This window comes from Bombus pascuorum, chromosome 3 (genome assembly GCF_905332965.1).
Source record: "Bombus pascuorum chromosome 3, iyBomPasc1.1, whole genome shotgun sequence".
In the NCBI taxonomy this organism is placed as follows: Eukaryota; Metazoa; Arthropoda; class Insecta; order Hymenoptera; family Apidae; genus Bombus; species Bombus pascuorum.
Window position 1 is genome coordinate 11,973,373 of NC_083490.1, and position 27,983 is coordinate 12,001,355.

The 27,983-nt window shown below is 31.7% G+C and overlaps 1 protein-coding gene and 1 long non-coding RNA gene across 4 annotated transcripts in view; one reads left to right on the forward strand and one right to left on the reverse strand.

Annotated features, from left to right (window-relative positions):
- LOC132905536 (uncharacterized) overlaps positions 1 to 22,074 on the reverse strand; it is a 33,168-nt gene extending 11,094 nt beyond the window's left edge. For both annotated transcript variants that reach the window (XM_060956922.1, XM_060956921.1), the window contains exon 1: positions 21,566 to 22,074. In XM_060956922.1, coding sequence (XP_060812905.1) covers positions 21,566 to 21,650 — 85 coding nt within the window. In that variant the 5' untranslated portion in view covers positions 21,651 to 22,074. The remainder of the gene's footprint in view (positions 1 to 21,565) is intronic.
- LOC132905538 (uncharacterized) lies at positions 1 to 27,904 on the forward strand. 2 transcript variants are annotated; one of them, XR_009657821.1, is made up of 3 exons: positions 1 to 249; positions 27,022 to 27,227; positions 27,310 to 27,904. It is a non-coding gene; the product is annotated as an uncharacterized LOC132905538 (long non-coding RNA). The 2 variants fall into 2 exon arrangements; XR_009657820.1 differs by lacking the exon at positions 1 to 249 and adding an exon at positions 26,599 to 26,941.
- The last annotated feature ends 79 nt before the right edge of the window (positions 27,905 to 27,983 follow it).

Here is a 27,983-nt window from a genome sequence, read left to right on the forward strand (position 1 = left end):
TTTGAGATTATAGTATAATGTACATATTGATTGTGAGTGGTACGAGTTCTAAGTACGATATTCTCGTACTCTCGTATTCTCGTGACTCTGACTCTCAAGAGTACGCAGTTAAAACGTAAAACAGTGAAATTGTGGTCTCGAGACGATTTCTTGATCAGTTTTTAATGGATTGACATATCATAGATATCTTATAAGATATGTGTAGCTGATTGTCTCATTTTTCTTTAGAAGTACATATTCCTTTATTTGGTAAGTTCATTTACTGGCGGTATTATTCGATATTAAATTTAACTAATTACTGCATGTATTTTCTTGCTCTATAAATTTTTTTATACAAAATTCTATGTTTGAACGATGGTGTATAAATTTTTAAAATATAAATTTAATATATTGTAAGTGAAAATTATCTATTGGTAGTGTCTGGTTACTAAAAATTGAATTCACTTGATTTTCTTTCTTTTTCGTGACTCAGATCACAATAACGTAATAACATGTCTGTGTCTCTATTTTACCACCCACGTATATATGTTCGGCAAGAAAATACACAATAAAAAGATAATGTAATTGGGCAATAAAAACAAGATTCACTTCATTCTTCTCTTTTTTCGCGATTCACATACTAACAATATATTTGTGTCTTTATTTTGCCACCGTGCAACACAAATTTCGTATACACAATTTTCGTATCGTAAGTTAAATAGTAAGTAAAAGTATCCAATAACAAGCACAATTCCTGACTAATAAAAGTATGATCCGTTTTTTTTTTTCTTTTACTTCCATCTTTTTCTTTTTTATGACGAACAAAGTTGGAGCTTATGCAACTTTCGTTGTGCCAACGTCGATATACCAGCGCAGAACAGGTCGGCACCAAGATTTTCCATATTCAGGTTTTTTCATTTCCTTCGAAGGAAAAAGGCGTACGTGATCCTCGAAACGTTCACGTTTTACGTGGAACCGCTTATACAGGCCTTTTTCCCCACTTAACGCGAGACGATTCACCACGGTTTTACGTACATTCCATGTACGATGCAGTCTTAATCATCGGCGACCTTCGGGAATACGATTACAGGAGATGGTCTGACGAGAAATTGGCGAGGACTTGCATCGTCTCCAATATGCCGTCAGGCAAATTGAACAGCTTGGATAAGATTTTGCCTCTTCCTGAATCTTCCGATTCTTTTTTTTTTTCGCTTTACCCTTCTCCTTGTCTTGCCTTTCTCTTTTGCCATTATTACTAAAGTTTTTAGCTTTCTAGATATAGATTGTCTTTTATGTCACATATCGGGATTCTTCTCTTCATTTCATTTTTCTCTTTTGCAACAATTCTTACTCGGGTTTTTGATTTTTTAGACATAGAAAGTTTTATGCGGCACGTATTAATATCAATGAAACGTTTAAAACTGGCAACGCATGCTGTGAACTAAATACGATTTTGGTCATCTTTTAAGGTTCGTGGACAATAAATAAAGAAAGACCTTTGGAAACGGATCTTCGATCGTTTCAACTACATATATTTTAGAAACATTCTACGTTTTTCACCTGGAAACAAACTCTTTTAATGTTATATCAAATTATTGTACAATTACCATGTAGCTTTTATAAATCAAGAAAAAGAAGTTACTTCTTGACAAAATTGTCTAACAAGCTTATATAAATGAATACCTATCGTGTTTTCTTCTTTAATCATTCAGGAAATTTACACTATCACACTGTGTATACTGACGTCTTAGAATTCTGATGGATATGAATAATTAGGTATGAATCATTCAGTTGCAAAAAAGAGGTGGAATTTTTCGGACAGTTTTACGATTGAGATCACCGAAATGAGATATAGCTGGTGGGAAAAACAATGGTGACATGGCAATCCAGATGGTTCGCGGTTTACCTTGCGCGCACAATTTAGATAATTGACCCTTACTTGTTGGTGCTTATTCTGCTTGGATAATTGCAAATGTAATTAATACAATAATCGTGTTAAACCATTGAACGCGCTGTTACGCGCCAATTTGCCTCTCGTTGGCACCGGTGTTAGTCACAAATGAGTTTTAAATTCCAGATAGAAGAGGTAGACTCGATTCGAATTCTCTTGAACGCTTTAATAGAACAATTACGAATATGTAGGTGTATACAGAGACGCAAAAAAGATAGTTTAAGACGCAAAAAAAAAGTTATGTAATTTCGCAAAATAATGTTATAATTTACTATAGTAATTAAATAGATATAACAGATATTTTCCAGCATAGATAATTGTTAAAAAGACGATAAAAATGTTTAACTCAAAAATCAAGTAATATTTTAAACAATTTTTATCAAGAATTTTCTTTAGTTTTGTTGGTGGATGATGGAAACGTCTTACGATCGAAAAATAATAAGACACGTTTTGTTCACCGATCTTTTTCTATTTCTCTTATCTGGTATTTACGCCAAACTGTATATCACTAGGAATGCATTCGAGGAAGAATGCAACGGGAAAACAAGAGGCTTATTGTAAATTATAATACATAATTTAAAAGTGGGGAGTTACGGGAAAAATACAGTTACGATAAACACAAATTATACGCGTTTGTTCGCACAATACCAACAAATGATCCATTGTGCGATATCGCGTTCTTTTTAGTACACCATACAATGCATATTTTTTAATTAAAACTGACGTCTAAAATGTGCGCTCTGTATTATAGGCCAGTGAATTGTTCTGTCTACTTGAGTATACTATATTTTTAAGACACTTTTGAAGCACATATATTAAATTTTATCGTTTCGTTGGCTCCAATCAGCTCTTCCTTTATGAGTAAAGAAAAGTTTCTCAGAAAACCCTACATCTACCTAATGCCATTTTTCTATCACTTCTAAAACGAACGCCGACCTACTTCGTAATGCGTTTGTTTCATAGTTGTTAAGAAATAGGGTGGCTCGTGTTCCTGTCCTATCTTGGTACTCGGTTCTATCTCGTTGATAAACTTTTTACCGAAAAGTTGCTGGCTAACTTTGCTATGAAAGTGTGCTTAAAGTCTCCTCGTTCCGGCGTGCTCATGAAATAGGTTCATGCCGCTACAAGCTTGTTCTGTTATACTAGAAACTTTTTTCCAATTACTATGAGGAAATGTTAAGTACGTTGCATCACCTATAGACTGATCAAAATTATAAGGGGAAAAAAAAGAAATAATTAGGAAGAAGTCATGATAATTCTTTGTAGAGGAAGTAATTTTTAACCCCTTAACGCTGTGTAATTAATTCCTCTAATTATTCTTGAGAAGCATCGAATTTCAAAGAAAATAAAGTTTCTTCGATCTCCATAGCTTTCTCGTATTTTTAATATCATCAACATACATATTGTCAATGTTAAGCATCAAAATGACAAAAAAAATTCATTGACATTCGATATCCGCTATATTGAATTTCGCTGGTATTGAACAATATTGTGTTGTAAATTGTTTAACTTGTCTCAAGACGTAACCATCTTTGCATAAATTAAGAACAATTATAGTTATCCATTTAGAAATATTCACATAGCTATGAAAACAATGAAAAGTTTAACAAATTTATTCCGACTAGCACGTTACATACAAAAAGTAATAAAACTTTGTATTTTTTAATTTTTTATAAGAATCAGAGCACAACTTAACGTAATGTATATCTTTCATTAATATCATTCATAAATAAATGATTGATGGATGTCAATAGTCATGCAACTTATGAATAATGATTTATAATTGTCAATGCATAAATAAAAATATTCATAGAACTTGAGAGCAATTTCAGAGTAATTATAATTCTTGTAACTAACATTATTCCATAAGAGCTGCTTACAGAAGGTTAGCATGAAGTTGTTTCCTAATTATGTTGTTCAACATTAATCGACTCTTATTAGTGACACAGTTAATTATCTGAAGGCAGATGAATCTAACAATAAATGTATATCCACTAGTGTTTCTTTGCAGTGATGTAAGTACGTAGCGCGACTATAAAAGTTGCGCAACGTGTTGTTGACTGTTCGTGGAGTCCTCGTTGACTTCTCTTGGTAAAGCTGTTGTTCTCCATTGTATTGCACTATTCCTAGACGGTTCGCGAATCGGTCATATGTCTTACATGCCCGTGTACGCGCGGTTAATCATCCAGACTGCGGTTTACTACGCATGATCGCGTCATCTGATAAAATTTCATTCGCCTAGCGACAAATAGTAGTCACGTTTGAGAATCTCGAGGCTTTCTTGGTCACACTTCTTATACCTACTTCCTCGTTCTTTTTCTTTTCTTCTCTTTTGGAAGAAATGAGAAACTTTACATAAGAAATTGCATCTTTATCGCGATGCTTCTTTTCTATTAATTGCCACATTTATTGCAAAAATAGAATAAAACGATGAGCGTAGTATTATTATAAAAATTACAATAAAAGAAGAAGAAATAAGAATAAGTTAAACAGATAGAAAGAAAAGATATTATATATATATTATTAAGTATAGTAATAATAATATACTAATTTGTTGTTGTGATACCTACTAGAAGATTTATTGCAATGTCTACTAAAATGATTAAAGTAGTATTATTATAGAATTAGTGCAATCTTATTACAGTATTAGAGCGATTTTGTATCCGTAGTTTTATCATAAGAGGGTACTTACATATGTGTGGTATGCCGAGGTGACTATTATTTTGCTGATGCAATTTTATAGATAGTCTTGATGAAATTATAATAGTCTTTTACTAGAATATACATTGTTTCCGATAATCATCTATTTTACGATTTATTACGATAACAATAAAAATAGTTGTGATATAAAAGATAACGAAGAGAGAGAGAGGGAAAGAGAAAGCTTTCCATATACAGTTTGCTAATGTACTTATCCAAATAAAACCATGTAGACATGGAGACATTGGAAATTTCTTTTTACGTGTTATTTATATAATTTGTCTCCGTATTTAAAAGATAGGAATTTAATGAATAGCAAAATAGAGATTTTTCTTGGCAGAGGTAAATTCAATTAACTTAAATTAATTATTAGAAAGGAAATACTTAAGAAAAACTACGAAGCATAGATATAGAGAGAATAGAGAAAAATGGTGTATTAAATTATTGCTTTGCATTGTACGGTGATATTCTATTGCAGTAACATATTATGTATAATACGGTATTTATAAAAACAGCTATTATTATATTACTGATATAATGCTAATAATGTATATATATATACTCGTTACATCCTTATCGTTTTTCATACTATCCTTGGATTCATCAAATTTGAAGATATAAGAAGCAATTAATAACCAGCCAAGTGTTCATTGAAAAACAATTAAATCAATACAGTAAACGAGTGGAGGAAATTTTTCAATTTTTCAATTTACTCGATAACACTCTTCAAGAAGCCTTATAACTTTCATCGGAGTTCATTCTCTTTCTACTCTAGTATTCTTAGATCGGTGAATAATCGAATTAAAACGCGAAATATAATTTGAAATCATGATTAACGATTCAATATTATCGCGTCGATCGCTTATCGCCAAGATTAAAATATGTTTTCGAAAGATAAAATGCAGGGCCAAAGAATCTTGTGTTATCGATCCCGACGAGGGATCAGATTTTGACGGTGAAATTATTTTTGGACACTGAGAAAATCGCTCGCTCTGTATTCTTACGTAAAATTTAAGCAATTTCTACAACCAGACTTTTGGCAGATAGCCAACAATCTATAGAAACGCGTCTAGTGAACGTAAAAAATCCGATTAAAATCTTTCCGATTCGTTTGGTGAATAGAGAGTACGTTCGTACTAATCAGATAAAATATACACGTGCAGTTAAGGCAATTACGATGCTTGTCTACGTTGTATCGCGTAAAAGAGCATAGTCACGCATTTGATATTTATAATAATCGTTCACGTAATATGCATTTGATAACGCACTGCATCGGTAACTGCACAGTCTTCATAATATTGCGATTCTTTCTTTCGTTGCAGATTCCTACAGTATATTTCGAATTCATTGATCTAAACGATACTGATTATCTTTTCTTTAGATGATACTGATTATTGATAATTTATATCAAAATCCAAGGTACTCGAACAAAAAGAAAAATAAAAAGAAATTTTTCTAGCAAAAGATCAGCTTGATTTAATCGAACATTTTATTCAAATTTTGAGAATTTTCACACGTGTTCCCATAGAAAGATAAATACTCAATTAAGGAGAACACTTAGGAAAATGGCAATCTTTTTCTTACGCAAACTGGAAATTCTGCGCGTATGTAAATTGTACATTTAAAATTTCTCAAGGCGTTTCCAAGTTCGAAGAAACATACTTCTTTTGAAGTTTTAGCTTTTTAACGTTGAGAGTGTTTCGATTTATTTGAAAGATCTTTCCACGGGTATATTTGACAAATATGGATCAGTGTAACATGCACTATCTCGATCTCGTTCACGCGGCCGACTTTGAAACAAACGCCGAAGGGTCGTCCCTTAGAGCCACAGCATCCGGCGAAAGTCTAGTGTAGGCTCTTGTATCCGTTCACGTGCACGCGAACAATGGCTGTACACTTCAGGCCAGATAACAATACTTCCGATAATAATACACGACAAACGTGAAAGTTGGTCGGTGGCCAAGTTCCACCGGCTGGACTCGGCCTCAAAAACAAAAGAGTACGTTCGAAGGTCTTCCTCTCGAACAGAGATTCAAGATAATTGTAGAGTTTTTTGAACAAGACATCTAACGAATCCTTTATTCCATCCAATCAGGTTCCATGATTTTATCGATAAATACTTCGCAATGGATAATATTTATCATACGAAAATATTGGAATTACCCAGGTGTAATGAAATTTCTTCATATCTTACTGTTATTCGTATATCTTTTATATATTCAATTATTAAAAATGTTTTCATACTTTGCTATTAAATTTTGAAAATCTAAAATTGTGAAATAAGAAATTTTATCTCTGTGAAATGGACGCGTAATCAAGCTCTTTTAATACCATACATTATGGCTTTGAAAACGTACAATTTTTTTAAACGTAGCATTTTGTCTATAAGAGAAAATAGAGGGAATTTATTAACTCAAAATTAAATAAAATTAATCTAAATTCGAGTAATCTAAAATTAATTAATCAAACTTACGATATTACACGAAATATAAGAATATCAAATGCTAATTAATTCGTGTTAACCAATTCAGATTTGTTCTCTACAAATTCTCACTTTATTCTATACTATTTCGCAGTCTATCCTTCGTGTAAGTACATCCGGAACTTCATGGTCAGATGCAGTAACGAGACGATGTCTGCACATCTTTCCATAAAAAGCACCGTCTGTTACATCGAGTGATTTTATTTCAAACGATTCTTTTTATATTCAAGAGATGTTCAGACTTGTAAATGCAAAAAGCATAAAGACGTTTATTTATTCAACGAACGAACGACTTTGTATTCACGCGTGTAATTTTTACACAAACGAGGACAGTTGTTCGACGTCACAAATATAACGACGACCCACGAGCTATAACGGTTTCCTGGGCCTGTTACACGGTTCTACAGGCGCAGAATAGACGCGTTAACATTTATAAATCCGCCATAGAAAGTTTCTGGCTAGGTCACTGAACCGGTCGACCAGAAATTTAGCGAGATTAGGGTAATTCACGATGGTCCTGCCTCGAACTAGGACACACCAATTAGATCTCATGATTTAGAGGTATAGATAATCTTGGTTCAAAGGTGTAATATAATTCTAGAAAGATATTAGTGTATATAGTATAATAAATAGATATTTATATAGTAATAGTAAATTATTAGAAACTAATGAATAATCATTAATAATGAATGTGTGGAAGCTGATATCCTTAGTTTAAAAGTACCTCTTTAAGACAGTGATCTATGGTATAATAAATAAATATTTATACAAGTAATGATAGTAAATTATAAAATTATAGTAGCAGTACATAGTAATAGTACTATGTAGTTGTATTTGCTTCTGTTGAACATTTATCCATTACAATCATAAAGTTAGGTGAACGTTTGTCGATAATTATATTAATTACTATTTTACATTAGGTTTATTATTTATGTGCCTTATCAAGTATAAATAGATAATTAATAACAAGTATGAACGTAATATAAACAATGTAATTTTATAAAAACATAGGTTTTTAAACGAACGTTTATCTATATAATGACAGTAAATTATGAAGTATACAAAATATCCATCTGGTTTTTCTTCGAAGAAAAAAAATAAAACGAAAACATTTATTCACGATTATTATTCATAAAATTATTATAGTTATTTACATTTCTCAAGTTTATTGCATAATATCTTTTTGTAAATAATCCGTTTTCTTTAGCATTCAAAATTCGTAAGCCGATCCAATCTAAATAAACTTATTAAGTTTCTTTGGATTAAAGAAGAATTGAGAATGCTGCTCATTGTTATTTTTATAATGTTTTTTATCCCTACTAAAAACAGAAATTTCTTCTATTTATTTTATTTTTTAAAATATTCGCGGTAGTTATGAAACGACTTCTTGCATTTTTTGGAATAATTTTGCAATAAGATATGATTGATGAAACAAGTTATATTTCATTCTTGCTTATTGTTATTCGTGAAAGGAGAAGAGAAGAGGAGAAAAGCCTAGCAATGTAGAACAGCAATAGACAAACGTCATCGCTATTTCAAAATTTCAAAACTACCGAAGAATTTTATATCAGGTCACTTCAAGGAAATAATGAAAAATAGAACTTGAGATTCTCTCCTCCGACTTTTTATTTTTATTAAAAAAAATCTCAAATATTTGATCTAATAATATGATACAGTAAAGACATTGATAATTTAGAATAGAAATTATTATGAGCTTACTTACAGAGGATTGATAATAAATTACATTACTCTGTAATATAAAAGTCTATACTGTGTACTCAATATGAAACGTACAGTAAGCGAAAACCTAAAAGACAATGGATCTATTCGTACGTGGTTGTTTTTTGCACGACGAATATTTAACATCCAGACAGTATATCCTCTGCCAATCTGAACGAGCTTAATATCTTGCTAATTACAATCTTCCCGTATTCCAAAATGCATAACTTGATAAATAACCACAGATGTAAACGGATTGGAACGCATACAGAAATATTTAATCCTTGATTGTTCATTTAGACTCTCGAAACAACGTGGCAAATTCATATTATATTCAATTATAAAGTTTGCGATGAAGTCCTTCAATTTCGTCACTCTATCTCTCCATTACAATTAAACATTGAAATGAAAGTTGTTAAGTACATATTTGAGAATTTAAAAATGGAAGGAAAAGATTAAGCGAAAAATTAAATCAGACTATAATTATCTCATAAACAGTGCAAATGTGTATGTTTCTTCGTTCGGAAAGATCGAGATGAAGAAATTTTTCTGCATATTATCAGTCGTCGATATTTTTCGTCTATTTTCTGCGATTTAAGTAACAAAGAAGTAACAAATTTTCTGATTTTATTCTTAATTTTCTATAATCACGTTATTCATAGGATGACGCCACGCTACAAAGTTCACGAGATTCTATCCTTGGAAAATATTATGTAATAGAAGAACCATACAATGTCATTATCACAATGACGAGTGAAACATCGTGACACGAAGAATATTCATACAACAGAATAGTGCAATAACGTGATAATAAATAAATTAGCATAATAATATTTCAAAAATATAGACGTACTTCTCGTATTAATTAACTATGATCTCTTTATCAATTTAGAAGAATCTGTACTATCTGACCAATAGTTTAAAGAACAATCTAACAATCTATGGATAAAGTATTTTTCAAGCAATAAAACTGCTATAAATAAGTTTTCCAATAAATGTATAACGAGTGGATGTCCTGATATTTAAGGCCGACAATGTACAATAGAAGTTGCAACGAGTGAGATTCTAAAACCAATTACGTTTTATAGTACCTCGCTGTACAGGGATAAAAAAAAAATCCTAACAAAGAACGTCGTCCATCCCATCTTAGTATGCCAAGAGTTAATGGGAATCGAGTAATTTACAGCATAAAAACGAGATCGGTTAACGAAGTCTCCTATTAAGAAGGTTCTAACTGCCTGTAAGAGGTTCTAACCTTCTTCTAATTCGAAGGTTATCTTCGAAAAATCTGCTGATCTTGGGTCGCGATAACGAGCTACGACTTGCTGGAAGTGTCTTCGATTTTAGACCAGCAAAAACAACGCCGATAATGAATGCCTTTAATCGGCACAATGCGCTGTTCGATTTTTCAGTTCGACTCTGTTCTTAGCCCAGTTTCGTTTCTCGTCCATTAACGCACACGAAACAACACGATTCCGTGCTTTTGAATATTTAATGAAACATGCATGATGGAAAAGTTTTTTATCTTGAACAATGTTGTATCTTGGATTGTTTAACGACAAGACTTACTAGAGAAAATTTGCCTTTTAATTCGTTCAAAATATTTGTTAATTTTTTAACAATTATTAAATCTGATTATATCATTAAAATTCCACGAATTAAGAATTCTAATATGACTCTAAAATCGAACAAAATTACAGTAAGATATTTGGTTGTAAAGCTACCGCTGTAGCAAGGAAATAACCACTATTCCTTTGGTGCTTTGATCTTGCTTTTAACTTATCTTGTTTGAATTACAAATTCAGAAAAATATATTTCTTTAATTAATAGCAAAACTCCTTGCTTAATATTTCCTGTAACGTTGCCATCCAATATGACGTCGTACAATATTTCAATAATAAACATAAAATTATTTGAATTTTTATAAAAGAGCTTCAAAGATGATTACACGAGATTTTAATTACAAATTGAAAAAAATAAAAACTGCTCGGGTAATACAAACAGCTCTTCTTGGTTAATATTCAAATTTTTCGGAACGTGCAGCGTTTTAACGCAGCAGAAAGTCATAAAACATTTCAACAACACACGTAAAATTGATTACGTTCTTCTAAAATAGCATGTAAACAGCTGTTATATATATAGATTTTCCAATATTTTCCCCCGGAAAAACAAAGAAAGGAGAAGACAAAGTATTATGCAAAGGACTATTCTGAGAAAGACTAATCGTGGGAGAACCGAATTACCGATTAGTGTCAATCTCTTTAATGAATTCCTGGTAAACAGCAAGTGTTTAAAAGTTGTTTAAAGCGTAAATATTTCGAGATGGGAGCTTCGCTGAATATGCAACATAGAAAACGAGTCACAATGCCGACGATTATTTATTCTTGTTGATTTCCATCGAGATCGAGAAAAACATCTATAGGTCACATCTTGAAGAAAATTACGCGTTAATTAGAATTGCTAGTGGCATTATAGGCGCCAACAATGGTAATACACTGAATAGAACAGTGTTTTCAAGAATATTAATACTTTTATAATTAGTCATTTTTTAGTTTTCCTAAAACTGACAATTGTTTACCTAGGATACAAGGAAAATTAAAATTTGGTTATCGTAGTAATTAATCTTTTAATCCGGTAATAAATTTTTCAGTAATTAATCCATCAAGTGTTAAATATTCTGCGATTTGAATAAAAAAAAAAAAAAAAAATCGGGAAAGGCGTATTGTGTACATTGAAATAAAAAAACTTTATTTCCAGAATTTATGGAAGGATGAAAATTCCAAGCTCTACATTTAGGGATTTATGATAAGGATTATGACCCTTTTTATTATTATACGCTTTGTTGTAAAAATGTAGGACTATTCAGAAATTAACTGTTATATTATTAAAAATAATTATGGGGAAGAACGATTAAAAACGAGCAACAACATGTAAACCCAATAAACGAGCTTAAGGCATTTTATTGTTTGTTAATTTATGATATTATGATCATAAATTACTAAGCGATAAAATTTCATATATAATTGGATGATAAATATCACTATCGTCCCTCATTTTTCTTAAACTACGTATAAATGAAGTTTCCACAAAATTCTACTGATGATGAGAAAGATGAGAGGTCGATTAAGTCTCAGAAAAGAGAAAGGCGATGTTTGTAAAAGTCAATGTCATGTTGCATCATCCCAAAGATCATTCGTTTCCTAAATTTTTTCTCGACGACGTTCGTGATCGCCTTCTCTATAGCATGAAATTGAGATTCATGGTCTAGAATAATCGGACAGAATATTCCACACCAGCTGATTAGTCGACGATTAATCGGATCTCTGATTAATTCGCGTTACCACTCGGTGAATCGAGACGTAACGACGGATGTACGTAAATCGTTCTCTTTGAGCCTAGTCGAATCTAGTCGTTCGATGTTCCGTTGGAAGAAATTTGCTATAATTTTGAAATCTTTTGCGATCGAGATATATGTTTTTTTGTTACTATATGTACGTATTATTATTATATGTGTATCAATCTACGATAATATTCTATATTTCCTTTAGTTGGAATAATTAGAAATGTTTGAGATTTTCATGGCCAAATATCACATGATTGTTAAAATTGTTCATTTTTATCTGAATATTGGATTCAGAAAAATAAAAATATTCAATAAAATTCAAAGAAGATGAAAGTGTCAAGGAGAGATGTCAAGAAGCATCTTAGGTTTCTTAACCTGAAGTTCTACTTTCTGTAGCCACTATTGTGGATCTCATGTTACAGTATATGGTCTAATGTTACAACTATGTCGAAATTGACTTGAATTCAGATATCATACCGTTATAAATTTTATCTGCTGTAACTGTTAGAAATTCTAAAGGTTACGGCATAAGAGTTGATATCTTGAATTAAGAAAAATTTTGGTTACGAATAACGATTATAAATAATTAAAATTCTTTTGATTACCGGTAATCATTATCGATGATTGGAATTTTAATTTGATTACGAATAATTATTATTGATAATGGAAATTTAATATTGATTACCGATAACCATTATCAATAGTATCAGTATTTTCTGGTTACGTTCGGCTATTGTTGATTGCTATTAACATTATTTATAATTAGTAAATACATAATTATTAATAACGTAGAAAAGTTAATTATGAAACTTTAATATTTATTAAGCAAAAAGAGAAGTATGAAAATATATGAAACAAAGAACAGGATAAAAGATATTGTATTACAATATTGTTACGAGAGTTAATAAAAATATCGTACTACAGTATCTTTTATCTTATTCTTTGTTTCATATATTTTGATATCGGTGTTTTGCTTAATAAAATAGATAAGTTTTATGATTAAATGTTTTCATGTCGTCAACGAATACTAATTACTAGTAATATTAATAACTTCGAAAATAGTCGAACGTAATCATTAAAAAAATTAATCATTTATAATCTTTATTCGCAATCAGAACAATAAAAAATTAATATTCTTCAGTTTTTTCAGTTCTTCATATCAGTTTTTGAGAAATTTCTTTGAGATTTATTGATAACTGGCTTGCATTTAAATAAAATTTAATTTTTATTAAATCACCTTTTCCTCAAAAATGTTTAAAATAACTGTTACTTTGTTCTGCTTGAATCAGACTAACGTATAAAACTTTTACAAAATAATAAGAGTTTTATACAATAATATACAATTTTCAATGTTAATACATTATCAAGTGTACAATAAATAAACATCGATATACATATAGCAATGAACATACAAATAAGTATTTTGTTTACGTATAAAAAATTAATTTCTAAACGATAAAAATATCTTGATTAGCACTTCGATATATACAAAATAATAATAATTGAACTCATTCACAAAAAATAGTAACAAGATGGCGAGTATAATCACGAGTCATGAAAAATAGAAGAAATTAATTAACACCATTAAGTCAATATACATATAGTAGTACTAAACTTATTCAGGAAAAATAGCAATAAAGTGGCAAGCAATTATGATTCTCAGTCAGCTATTAGCTTCGTAAAATCAAACAAATCTTCACGTCTCATTCTCTCTCTCTTTCTTTCCTTTTTCCCATCATTCTGAATTTTAAACAAAGTTGCAAAAAAGATTCAGAGGTGCCGAAATCACATCCCTCTCGTTACTTATCCTTTCTCCACTCGTCACTTCTCGATGACTACGATATTTATTGTTTTTGCCCCCGATACATAAGCCATGCTGGACCCGCCTTAGGCATGCAAGCGCGCACATGCAAGTCTTTTCTGCAGCTGCAGCAGTTCACCACAATATCCAATCGACGAGGCCTGCTGGCGGGTTTAAAAGGGCCACTGGCAAGCTGCCAATAGGGCTGACAGAAAACGACAGGCTCGTTAACGGATAACCGGCGACAATTAAGGTAAACGAATCGATCGGGCCAGGGTATTTAACTACCACTCGGCCCAACGTTGGTGCACGTGTAATTAACGTGTGTAAAATCAAATTCATTCCGCCTCTCGTCGTTTTGTCTCCCGTTTAATGTGTCTATCAGCCTTTGCGTCACTGCATCCTTTGACCCTGTTCTGTTCACTCCTCAAGTTTACATTCCTTCAGATATCTTTTCCTCAAATTTTGTAATACTGTATTTGTGGTGAAACAATAAGATACGACAAAAAGATACTCATACAATTTTCTATATTTTATTAATATCTGTTGAGGATATTCAATGTCGGTTCATATACGTTGGAGAACGACCTGGGTCAACCCTGTGGCGTTCGTGCGATCATTGGTAATTACATCAATTGGTAATTATTATTGCGTTAATTGGTAACGATTGTTTTTTATTGGTATTTAATTTTTAGTAATTTGAGCAAACCAATAAGGAAATGGTTGTACTTTCTGAAACATGTTACGAGTTCATAGTCGTGACTTTAACACTCTTGAATATTTGAAAGCTTCTTTTTTACTCCAAATCTTAATTTTCTGTAACCCATAAATTACACGGTTTTTTGCCTTTCTCGTCTTTCTCTCAAGTTGTTTTCTTTTTTCCCCTCCTTTTTAATTCCAATCGTTAATTTCCAGTAACTCATAAATTGTACTTCTTCAGCTCTCTCACATACTATCTGCTTTTTTTGCTTCTATTTTTTTGAAGGTTTTTATGATCGTTTTCGTAGAAAAAGAAAATCAAGTGTGTAACGTGATTCGGGGTCAAACGTTGAACCCGTCGCCCCGTGACGACCAGACACGTGATTTTTCTGTCCACTGACGTTCTTTTTCACTTTTCGGTACGTAAATTCCGCCGAAGTGCACTTTGATTCTGCTAGCTCTTGACACTTGTGTTTGCGCAGTGGGAACGTTCTTGGTTTGTCGAGTGTTTTGTGAAGTGGATCGCGGAATAACGTGTGGTCGAGTATACTGCATACGCGAAGGCGATAAAACCTAATATTGTACTTTTGTTCCCTATTTTTCTATTATACACTTAGGATTTCTTTTTTATCGGTTTAGTAACTAGTTTTCGTAAATAAACACTCTTCGATCTGAAGACATCGAATTACTTCGTATTTAATGATAATGACTAATAAAATTTGCAACAATTTAATAAGTCTCTTAAAGGTACTCGAAAAATATACAGCTAACGAAATAGGACAAGTAAACACTAAAAATTTATATTGTACGAATCTGAAATTGTTAACGAAAAGATATTTTTTATAGAAAGTTAACGACGAATAAAAATTGTGTAGAAAAGTTGGATAGATACCAGGAATTCGTAGAATTGATTAGAATTAGTGAAATTTACGACAGTATACAACAGCTTTTAATGTTAAAGAAAAATCGATACTAATAAAATGAAAAAAAAGATTATGGTTTAAAGGTTTGAAGTCGCCAATGAAGAAAATATTTTTATTTTAATGGTAAATTGATAAAAATCAAATAGAAAGTTAGGGCGAACATCTCGTGTACAGATCGCGGATTTTTTCTTCGTTTCTCTGTAAAAACGTTTCGTTTATTTTCTTAAATTGCTGATCCTTCAACGAAAAGTTTCAGAAGTATGTTAAAACACTCCTCGTATTTTAAGGAACGTCTGGATTTTGCGGTTAAAATTCATGATGCGCAAACTGTCTACTACGTAATTCGTAACATTTCTTCATTTTTCTCATCGTTTCTCAAAGCAACTTGGTTTTTCTAAAAACAGCAACAATTAGAGGAAGCCATTTTTCTTACAGCAGTAACACAGTGGAATGACATTAAAAATAGAAGAAGATGCGTCAAATCTTAGAACAATGGAAACTCATAACTTTAGATTACGTGTGCCGTAATTTTCACTTTTCGTCCCATTCTTTGTATTCCACTTTAATACAATTGCAAGCCGCAATATGCTTTTAACTTACGCATTTTTCAATAGAAGCTCAAGAAACGTGATATTTCTTTTCATGGATTCGTACGCTTCTATTTTTCTCTTTGACTGACAGTTTACGGATCGTCTGTAAACCAACATTTTTATTCCTTCCTTCAAATATTGGAAGCCTAATAAATCTTTCTGTAGCCAATAACAACGTTTTTGAATGGATAAATAATAATTTGAATTTTTATTTATTGTTCATTCTTCTATCTCTTTGTCCCAATTCTTTTCACGCATTGATTTCAATTACTTTTACTTCAATGTTAATTTTTATTCTGAATAATCATATAAACAATCGAAAACTTTTGTTTATCGAAAGTTTGTATATTGAACATTCGTCATGAAAAATTCAAAGGTCATTGTATAAAAGAGTTATTACATCAAAGATTTTTGATTTATGTACATATGTCGAGAAGAGATTTATTCTTGACCATCGCTTTATCATGCAATCTAAAAACAAGTATGATCGATATGATTGGTTTCTTCGAACGTACCTGCGTTCAAGAAAAGCCAAGTTCTCATGAAGTCGAATCACGCGTTGTACTTGAAAGTAAATCGATCCAAAGAAAGGAGAAGTTCCGCGAAAAAATGTATTGTTTCAGCGAAATTATGCATCTTCGAATGAGACATCCCTCGAAAATAGGAAACTTGTTATAATCATATATGTATATCATACGCATACATAAATACATATATACACTTTATCAGTTTTCTATTCCAATAGCACTGATAATAAATATTTCAAATCTTGTACACATTTGAAGAGCACCTGTATATTTCTTTCAGTCCAATATGTATACATTTATTAATATTTTTGAACAAATAACTGATTACGATTATAATAAGAAGAAAATATTAAAAGATAAAAAAATAATGGCTTAAATTGAAGTATCAAAACTTTGGCAAAAAAGATACAGTAAAAATAATAATACCAAAGATAAAAGATATAACGAAGCTTCTTAATTGAAATATGGGAATTTTGTTAAAAGATAAATCTATTATCTTCCTATTACCACCAATGAATATATTGATATTATCAATTATTAATCCCTATTTATTAGTCTGATTTAAAAACATTTTAATCAAACATAAATCCTCCTCTGATCCAATCGTAAATATAATGAAATATATGAAAGCTAATTATGAAGATTCTAAATGTTCAAGTTCTACGATCGATAATAAGAAAGCACTCGACCGTACTCGCGATCATTAGCGATTGCGATGTAACCGATTACTCGAGCGTTTCATTAAAAATTAAGCCGCGTATTTTTTGTAGCTTTACTTCGATCTCATCATCCTGATCATTGAAAATATCTCGAAAGTGATATCGCGTATGAAGCACAATGAAAACGCAGACCGTGTAATCTCGTGCGGTGTGATCACGAAAATCACGTAGCCAGAGACAGAAATTCTTTGGTTTTAACACATACAAGCATGAGGGTTTCTTTTCTTTCATATCGCTCATAGATATATATATATATTTTACTTATATCTTGATAAAAATTGCTATAGGTAATCAACTATTATTTTAAACTCTAGGTAATACAAAGCTTGCTAATAATTGAAGATCACAAGATATGAAGTATATTTTTGTCCATTTTTTGTTATAATAAATAAGCGGGAGAATTTTAACGTTAAATTGTAATTGAAAATGAACAAAATCTAGAAATTATTTCTTTTAAAAATGGTTGATAAGTTTAAATTTTGTGGGGGCCGAGAGCATAATTATTAAGACAAATATTCATATATCCTCAATATTTTAGTACTATGATGAGCAATATATTACAATATAGCAATATAATAATATCGACAATTTTTGAGAAAATGAAAACACGTACATTCAGCTCCAGAATCAAGTGAAAAGACAATTTTGTTGACACGAGGATGCATTGACAATAATTTTCTTAGTAAATAGAAGATGTATAAGGATGTATAAAGGAAACGTGTTTTTAGAATTTGTAAATTCCATTAGGAACTAGAAGGATTTTCGAAATTTTAAATTGCACAAAAAAGAAAAAGAAGAAGCTTAAAGGAATTTTTGTGTTATCCGAGAGAGGAGAATTTTTAGAATTTTAAATACATGCAAGGCAAGAGAATTAACAAATTTTCAAATTATATCTGCAAACTGCAACAACAAACAAATAAACAAAATTTTCCAAATTTTCTCTTGTTGTGTAAGTAGTAAGAGTGAGTAAGAAATAGCTTGTTAGATGACTAATACGAATTATACTGGAGCAGAAATTAAGGGATGACGTTTTTGTAATGACATCCATAAACATAGAGATCGAATGAGATCATTGATGGATGTCTCTTTTATCGAATAAACCTTGCTAGAAATAGCGATCGAACGTCAGTAGTATATGTACGTACTGGCATCGATCAATGCGGAGGAGCTTCATAATTCGAGTCTCTGGCTAATTAGTTTTTAATTGTATCGGTTCGTAAGATCGAACGTTATAAACAAACTATGCTATAAACACTGCCTGAGAAATAAGGGCGATATCTATGAAGATATCAGATTTATAGGAAAATCGTTTTTTAATTGTTTTTCTTTTCTACTTTTTTTTTCTTTTCGAAAGGAGAAGTTCAATTATTTTAAGTAAATTAAATATTGATTAGTCTTCAACGTAATAACTACTGTTATTAAAATATTCTTTTAGTGCTTTCACGATTTAATATACAATACTTATTCGATGTTTCTCGATGAAAAAATTGTACAAAGATTATATCTAGATAAAAAACAAGAAAATGATCATTTAAGAGATGTCATTTAATCTTATTTCACTTGTCATTTTTATTCGATTAAACAAAATTGTAAGGATCGTTTTACCTGAATAAATAGACTTGTAAAAGTAAAAATCTAACAACGAAATTTTCCAATCTAATGAAAAATAAAAATTAGAAGATTATACAGATTGAAGTAAAGAAGTTCGAACAAAACATAACTCTATGCTTCACAGCTAAATAATGAGAATTAACAAGTGAAAATAAATCGATACTAATGTGATGTAAAATTGAGTTCTATGTACAATTTCTAAATAAGAAACTTCTATAAACGAGAATAACGGGTGAATTTGTACAAAGATCAATAGTAATACGTGACAAACTTGTCGGAAATATTAACCGGCCTTAAACTAAATTCTTACCTAACTATTTCCTCTTAGCTGGCGACTCGCGGAAGATAAAATAATCCGTTTGACGGATAAAACCAGATTAAACATGTGAAATGCCATCAGAGAATGAATTAATTTCTTTTTTTAGATTATTAAGGACTAACGTTGTGTTAACGCCAAATTCCATTCGCAGTTATTTTTCCAGTCATTTACATCATCGAATTCTGTATTCTTTAGTTATTTTGAATCGCGTTGCTGATAGCTCAGAAATTAACGGGACTTTTGTGAGAGAGAAGTCAAACGATTCGACTATAAGAAGGTACAGTTCAAGGAACGTCAAACTGGTATCGTGGTCATTATAGACGATCATTATAATTTATACATTTTATATTTTACGTGATACAAGTTATATAAAACACGAACTGAAATGAAATAATCTACGATCAAATAATACAATTTTTTAATCCAAATTGTCGCCTTCATAATATCAATTAAGAATTAAAAAACAGAGTAAAAAGTATAAAATTCTAGTACGGCTAATAAAGCGTAATTCTTCCCTTTAATGTAAACGTTTTATCTTACCATTATTTAAAAGATAATTGTAATACGTTTGTAATAGTTTATTAAAGATAAAAATATTGGAACTTTGCATAGTCCCCTAATAATTGGAAAATCGTATGCTTTCTTGGCAGAAGAAACGATATTGACAGTAGAAACCTTTAAACGTGCTAACTCCAAAAAGATGTGTGGCAGTTTTAAGAGGGCAAATAGTGGCAACAGACTCTCATAACCAATAAGTATAGTGCAATTTCCAATTAATTTTGAAACGACGTCTAAATATATAATAAACCTATACGTGGTACTATGACCGGAGTAACTTAGTATAAGTTCTGTGGCTCTATTACAGTACGCGTCTAGCTAAATTAATTCGTAGTCACTCTATGCTTTGCTACTTCAGCCTATGAAATTTAGATCTAAATACTTTCGAGTGTATACGTGTCCACAGGTCTATGCAATAAATGGTAATGAAAAATGCTAAAAAAATACGTTTTTTCATAGACATAAGGATATAAAGATAGTTGTATAAACGAATTATACGGTGTATGTGTAAACGCGTTTACCATTAAAATATAATCGGTAAACAAGGAAATTTAAATGTGTAAAGACATTCGTAAAATTGTCAAAGCGCTTAAACAATTGCAATCGCTTTACGAACTACGTACATATGCATATTCTATCGTACTGACATAAGTGATAGAGCACATCAACTATGTGTAAAGTAAGGCGTACAAAATTCGGCCGATAGTCGACGTATGTATTCTCTATACCTCCACGTGACTTGAAGGTTACATAAACGACCTATTTACATAAAGTATTAGCTACCAAATATAGCATTCAAGTATCAAAATAAGAATCAATTACAAACCAGTATCCCACGTAAGTGTATAAATCTACGCTGCCTCAACTTCACTGTGATCAATAATTGAACGATGCGTGAATTCGAACGATGATACATGGAAGCATTAATAGGATCGTGTGTCACGAAATCGTAGCCACGATTCATTCACGAAACCGTACAAATCCGCTTGTGTCCGTCCGGTTTAAACTTAAACAACCTTAGACATAGCTGATCACTGTTTACAGTTTACACTCACCAGTCTTATCAAACACGCGAGAAAGTCACGCCATTTACCCGAAATTTCGATCGGAACAATTTCTCGCGTCTTTCGTACATACAAGGGACGTGTGTGGCAATTATTCGTCAACGCAACACGGAAATTCAACCGGAGACGCCACGTGAGGACGTCGACTTTATCGTCTGACACTTTAACTACTTTCCGACGAACAATTCGAAAAAATACCATTTTACCAATATATGCAAAATTTTATTTTATATAGAATGACTAATATTTACTCACGTATGTCTATATGTATTTCCTTTACACTGTTTTATACATATATACTATACTTTTCGCATCGATACGTAATTTATATCGAATATATTTACTCACATCGCACACTATTTTACACACATCGTATTTAACTTTTTAAATCGACAAACGTAATGCATACCGAGCAATTAATATTTTTTCACATATATTCGTTACAGTACTTGTAACGATTTCACGTAACGTTTTCAATTCTCGTTCAAAATAAAATAATACGAGACAAAATATAAAAGAAAAGAAAAGAAGAGAAATAATTAACGTACAAAAAGAAGAGAAAATGATCACTTGTTAATACCTGATACGGGAGCAGCGAGAAACGCTTGATTGGTGGCGACGAGTAACGAAACCAGCACAAACAAGGACCACGCGAGGACGATCATCCTGGATCGTAGTGATCACTGAGAAGTACCGATAATGGCTCGATCAGTTTGCCAAACTCTGGACCGCCCCGAGCTTCCACTACGGTTATGTTTTCGCGCACCTGACCGGTATGCACGCGCGTATATACCCGTAATTATTCAGTTGGTTCGCCAACGGTTGATGTTTCTGTCTTTCTTATGTATGTATATACGTTTACATAAATATATACAATATATATATCTGTACGTGTGTGTATATATATGTATATATATTTATATATCAGTATCTGTGTATTTGTAGTATATATGTACGCGTACGTATGTCAGAAGTCTTAATTCAGTGTCGTTAGCTCTCGAACACGTTTCTCTCGATGAACCGGGCCGTCGCGCTCAGACTCGGCTTTACCGACTTCTCCGACCAGTTAGCCAGCAGTGAACTGCTCGTGTTCCTGCCTTGGGCATCGTAATATACATAAAGTCGCCAGATAAGCCGCGGCTGACACCCCACCACGAGCCGCCCCGTCGTGGGACGACCCGTCTCGCTCGCTCGCTCACTCCCGATGGAACAGCTTGAAGTCCTCTTCTCCTCGAAGCGACCCCGCACCGCACCGCACGGTAGAACAAATCGTAGGATTTTCCAAAAAAAGAAAAAAAAAAAAAAAAGGAATATATATGTAGTAACAAAAATAAATAAAAAATCGTAAATATTTCCGGAGATGAGTGAAAATACGGTGCTTTTCTTTTTTATCGATATAACTGTACGAAGAGTAAAGAAGAAAAAACAGCTTTATTGAGAAGATTAAGTTTTAATATTTTAGTCCACTAGAAAAAGAACAACATTCGATGGATTTAACCGTATTTCTTATGAAATGAAGTTTATACTCTGCTTAGACATTACGAGAAAAAATGATTAATAGAATATTAATTATTTTGTAGAGACTGCACTCCGTGTTTTGCTCCAATATAGAGCGAACTTTTCCTATTATTAACCAATACACCAAATTTTTATGCAAACGTTCTGTGCATTATAATTATTGTGATTTAATAGTTTGAATTTTCGTAAAATGGAAAATCACAAAAAATGGGCTTCCCTCAGTGTACAAATACTTTTTATAACGACAGTATATTTGGTTGTTAAGAAATTGTTAACGTAACAAAAACCCCAAATTTAATGATTCTAATTATGTTATGCATTTCCAAAAAAGTCTTGTTTCTTGTTGATTTCAAAAAATGTGTGAAATTGTCCAGAAAGTAGTTTTTCCCCGTATAATTGCTAAATATCCACGCTCAGTTGCTATTCTAAAAAGAATTAACAAAATTGTGTACGCATGTATGTAAATATTCAGAACCCAAGATTAGCAAGTAGCGAGCAAACTATTCATGATTAGTAACAATTTATTACAATATTAAATCTAGATAAAGCAGGAAATAAAGTTTTTAGAAACGTCAGGAAATACGGATCTCGCTAAATGGACAGAAAAAGCACAAATGAAGATTTTTTTAGTTTCCTCGAGATAATTCACAATTTGTTCATGAGAACATTCGGTAAATTGCTATAACGAGTTGGAACAATAACCTGTAGGCATATTCCCAGTAGTTCGTGCCTTAGAGTTACATAAATACATTTGCTCGTAGATTATTAAATGCTTTAGTTAATCAGTTCATTGGGTTGTTTCTTACTCAGTCCCCTTGGGACAAATGTAAAATATAAGTTGTTTGCTAGTAGATCTAAGCGGTCTTCTAATTCCTTTTTGTCGGGATAAATGTACAACATAAGTTGTTTGTTAGTAGATTTAGACGGTTTTCTAATTCCTTTGTGTATCTCACAGCAAAAACCGTTATTGTACTATCGACTGATTCTATTCTAAGATCCTAGTTTTTAATATACCAGAGAGCATTAACCAGCGTAAGGAGGATTATTGATTGTAGAGCTCCTATTTTTTTAATGTTGCTCATGCTTACTGTACGCCAGAGTTCGATTCCGTAGATTCAGATAGTTTTAATGATGGTCTTGTATAACAAAAGTTAATTCTTTGAGTTCAGTTTTATGTTCCTTCTCGTTAAATAGTTCATGTTTCTTCTTTTTATTTTAGTCTTCTCTATTTTCTTCTGGGTGTGGTGTTTCCACATTAATTTCCTATCTACGTAGATGCCTAGATATTTTACAACTGCAGCTTGTTACTCAGAGATACAGTACGAGATATTTGCTCCTTTAATGCAAAGGTAATGCGTCTGGATTTTTCCTCGTTTAGTTTTATTTTCCGTTTTAAGAACCAAGTTTGCAAAGTTACTAGGGATTGCTGCAGAAACTGAGAGGCAGTGTTAACGTTATCGTGCATATAAAGTACCATATAAAGTACAGATCCTAAGACACTGTCTTATGGAACACCAGCATTTATCGAGTATTGATTGGAGTAACTGTCCCGAAATTTGGCTATGAATTTTCTATTTGATATGTAAGATTTAGTGAGATAGTAATATGGAGCTGGAAAATTGATTGCTATTTTGAACGGTAATACTTTCTCGATATCTAGGAATATGGCTGAACAGTATAACTTTTTTTCAAAACATGTAATGATGATATCAACAATTCTATACGCTTATTGAATTATAGGATGTTTATTACGAAATCTAAACTGATGATTAGATAATAAGCTTTCTAGACGAGATGATTGATTTCAGGTTACTTAGTACTATTCTCGTTAGTATTTTCTATATAATTAGTAGCAACAAGATTGGCCTATATGAGGTCGTTAAATGCAAATCTTGCTTGGGCTTTTGCAAATATTTTGATCGCAGTACTGCATTGAAGATACTTGTAATCAGCCTTATAGAGGGCTTATCTAGACGGATGTTCTTTCATAATTTTTCCAGTCATCAGCTGAAGGTCAAGTGTTTTATGTTTATTTTTTATTGATTTATTTATTATGTTTATTCTTTTGTTTTATACTTATGCTTTTGTTGTATGTTTGATATAATTCTTTTTGCTTCTTTAAACGTAGCACTTTTATTGGGCTTATATTTGCAATAACATTTATATTTGCCTTTATTGGACCTGAGTTTCGTAAGGTGTGATCTAACATTGTGTTGAATTGTTCCATTTATCGTTCCGGAAAATTCATTTGTTCGTTATAAGGATTTCTGAGTTTTTAGCAGATAGTTTTCGCATGAGTGTTGGCGCCAATTACTTATGTATATAATTTTGTAATAGCTTCATTATCAAATTGAGAGATTATCTTCGTAGTGGGGGACCTGTGACTAATCGAGTATGACACACACATATATATATTATATATATGAGCGACTTCTATCACAGCTGAAGAGATAGTTTCTGGTGCAATTACTTCCTGATGCTATAATGTAGTTAGCAGGGTGATTATCGTGACAGTTAAAAGATTTAACATTATCGATGTGACGTCTTATTGGACGATCAGTGGTAAACATTTCACATTATCAGCATGAACTTTTTATTGCACAATCAGCGATCGGATGATTTTTAGCACATTTAACGCAAGGCGGTATTTTACTACAATAATTTTTGGTGTGACCGAAAGACTAACATCTGGTGCATTAATCTAGCTGCTACAAAAAAACTATCGTATTTACTAGCCTGATCAATTGTAAATATTTTTCTTCTTTCCTTATGACTCGAGTTCGTCCACAAAAAGTTGGAGTTGTCTTTTTCGTTACGTATTGAATCGTACTATTTATAGTCGTTTATTTAACGAATTTTATAGTTTAACTGTCCAATGAAACTATAGAAAAGTTACTTTCTTTCCAATCCCAATGACTTTTAGATATTTACTTAGATAGACTTTCAGATTGTGGAAATCAACATTGTAATTGTATAGTTTATTTTTATTCGAGCATAGTTACCAAAATGTTCCCAAAAAAATGATCGATGCTATCATGCGTCTGAATTTTGTCTATTTTTACGTCCTTATCAGCGTACGTGTTAGTCTGGTTGCTGACCGCTTATCTTTCGTTTATAATGTATACATGTAAACGGAAGATGGGCTATCTTAAAGCTCTTTACGCAACTGTATGTGCGTGACTATAAAAAGTGCTGTGAACAATTAAAAACGAATACATCGATAATATTTTTATATTTATTTTATTATATACATTTTTTATTGAATTACATATAACAGACATTTCTTACAGTTTTGCATATATAGTTGCAAGGAGCTTTTCTTAGACTCACCCTCGTTGTATATATAAGCAGAAGATAAGTGTCAGTTTTCGACCAGGTCATTCTATTCAATTTCTGATCATTAATACGGACGCTTATGCTGCCATGGACGCATAATTATAAGTACAACGTACTGTAATGATATTAATAGAATTTTGCTACTATCTGATGAACTATGACCGACAATTACACCATGTACAGAAAAAAAGTCTTTCACAATGTTGAGATTTACAACTCACTCAGAAATTATCGTAATCGGAAAGCAAATAGTTTCCCTGCAGTTTTATCTATAATAATAATAATATTATTATTATACTTAAAGGAATTACACCGTAGACACATGAAAATCATACGCTTTTATTGCAATTTCATATATTTTAAATAATGAAAACAAGAGAAAATTAGTCTTTTCGCATTTATTATGTAACTATCGATGAATTGAATAAGATTTTTCTTTGTTCATTTTTAACGAAAGAAATTTCCAATCGGCTTTGCGCACTTTTCAGAACTGACGCGCTGTAGATCAAAAAGCCAACAAATTTCGTTTTCTACATGACAAATACGTACAGAAGTACAGAAAACAAAGCGCATAAAGTGCGTAAAAATCAAAAACTTTTGATTTTTTTTGGTCTATATCACATTAGTACTGAAAAGTGCAAAATACCAGTGGCAGGACAAATTTAAAGGATTCATCGGGGGATCGTCCCAGCACCATCATTTTCCGGAAGATAAATGGAAATGAAATTTGTTCTATCAATCAAATGTTACTACATGTTATGAATAGCAGAAAACAGGTTTTCTATTTAACTCTTTATTTAAATGAATGCATCCAATATGTCACCTCCTCCTTAATATATTTCCTCTACTTTTCTTCGTCCCACTCACTATTTCTGTCTGTCATGCGTGATTTCTGTCTCTCATGCACTCTCTTGCTCTTTCGAACTTTTTATATCTTGCAATTTATAATCGTGTATGAACTATCGTTGTAAGCTGGAGAATTCTTTACTGCTCAGACTCTACAGTCAAGTAGAAGTTTTAAAGCCTTTCAGATAGTACAGATGTGATTGCATTGTCTTCATTCGTTTGGTGCTTTTTGGATAATAATACGTATTTACATTAGGTTCTTTGATAGCTTATATTTAATCGAAGTAAAGAAAATCGAGATTTCCGAATATTGCAGATATATTTTTATTGTTTTAGTACTTTTAAAGTTTTGTGTGAGACCAACGATGACGATCGGTGAAATCTTTGATTACTTATATTCATCCCAGACAAAAAACTTTGAGAGTTTACATTCCAATGAGCCTCGATCTGTGACTTTCAATTTACTGGTGTTTTGGTCGTTGATAATTGTGGCAAGCTGTCTCCTCCACTGTTTCAACTGGTCCTGGTCATACTTGATTCAGGTAGAAGAATTTGACATTTTTAGATATTACAAATGTTTTACCGTTTTTGAATGTTTAGATTGAAAAGTTGCAAAATTTACAGATACTAGAAGCGTGGCCTCGCATTTTCGGTTCTTTGGATATCGATAATGATGTTGACGAAGAGCATTAACACCAAAGTTCTTCACCACAAGCTCAAACCTGACTCGTTGTCAGGTATCAGTTTGTGAGATTCTTGTAAGCATGATTTTATTTCGTTCAATATTCAATGACGACGATGTCAGTGGATATTAGATTTTTGAAAAAATATTCATGTCGTATTCGTCATTTAATATTCGCATAAGAGTTCGCAATTAAACATGAGGTCATGCGTTTTAATTTCCATACTTTAGTTTAAATAATAAATTATGTGCACATTAAATTAGAAATTGAGCGCACATGACACATAGAAATACGTGATACAGAAAAACATACATAGACAATTTATACTTGAAAATAATTCATGTCTTCATATAATTGCAATTTTATAAGATTCTAATGTGTACATAAATAATTGATTATAATTAAAGCGATGTAGTGAAAATGTTAAGCATTTGAGTCGATCCGTGGTAACGGGCTATGCAAATGTAATGCGTTAAATATCTCAAAACATGTAATAGATATTAATACAAATTTTAAATATACAATGAGAAATAACATTTGGAATACACCCATTAATGTTAGACAATATAGATACGCAATAAATACGAATATAGTGAATAAAATAACTTGTCTATA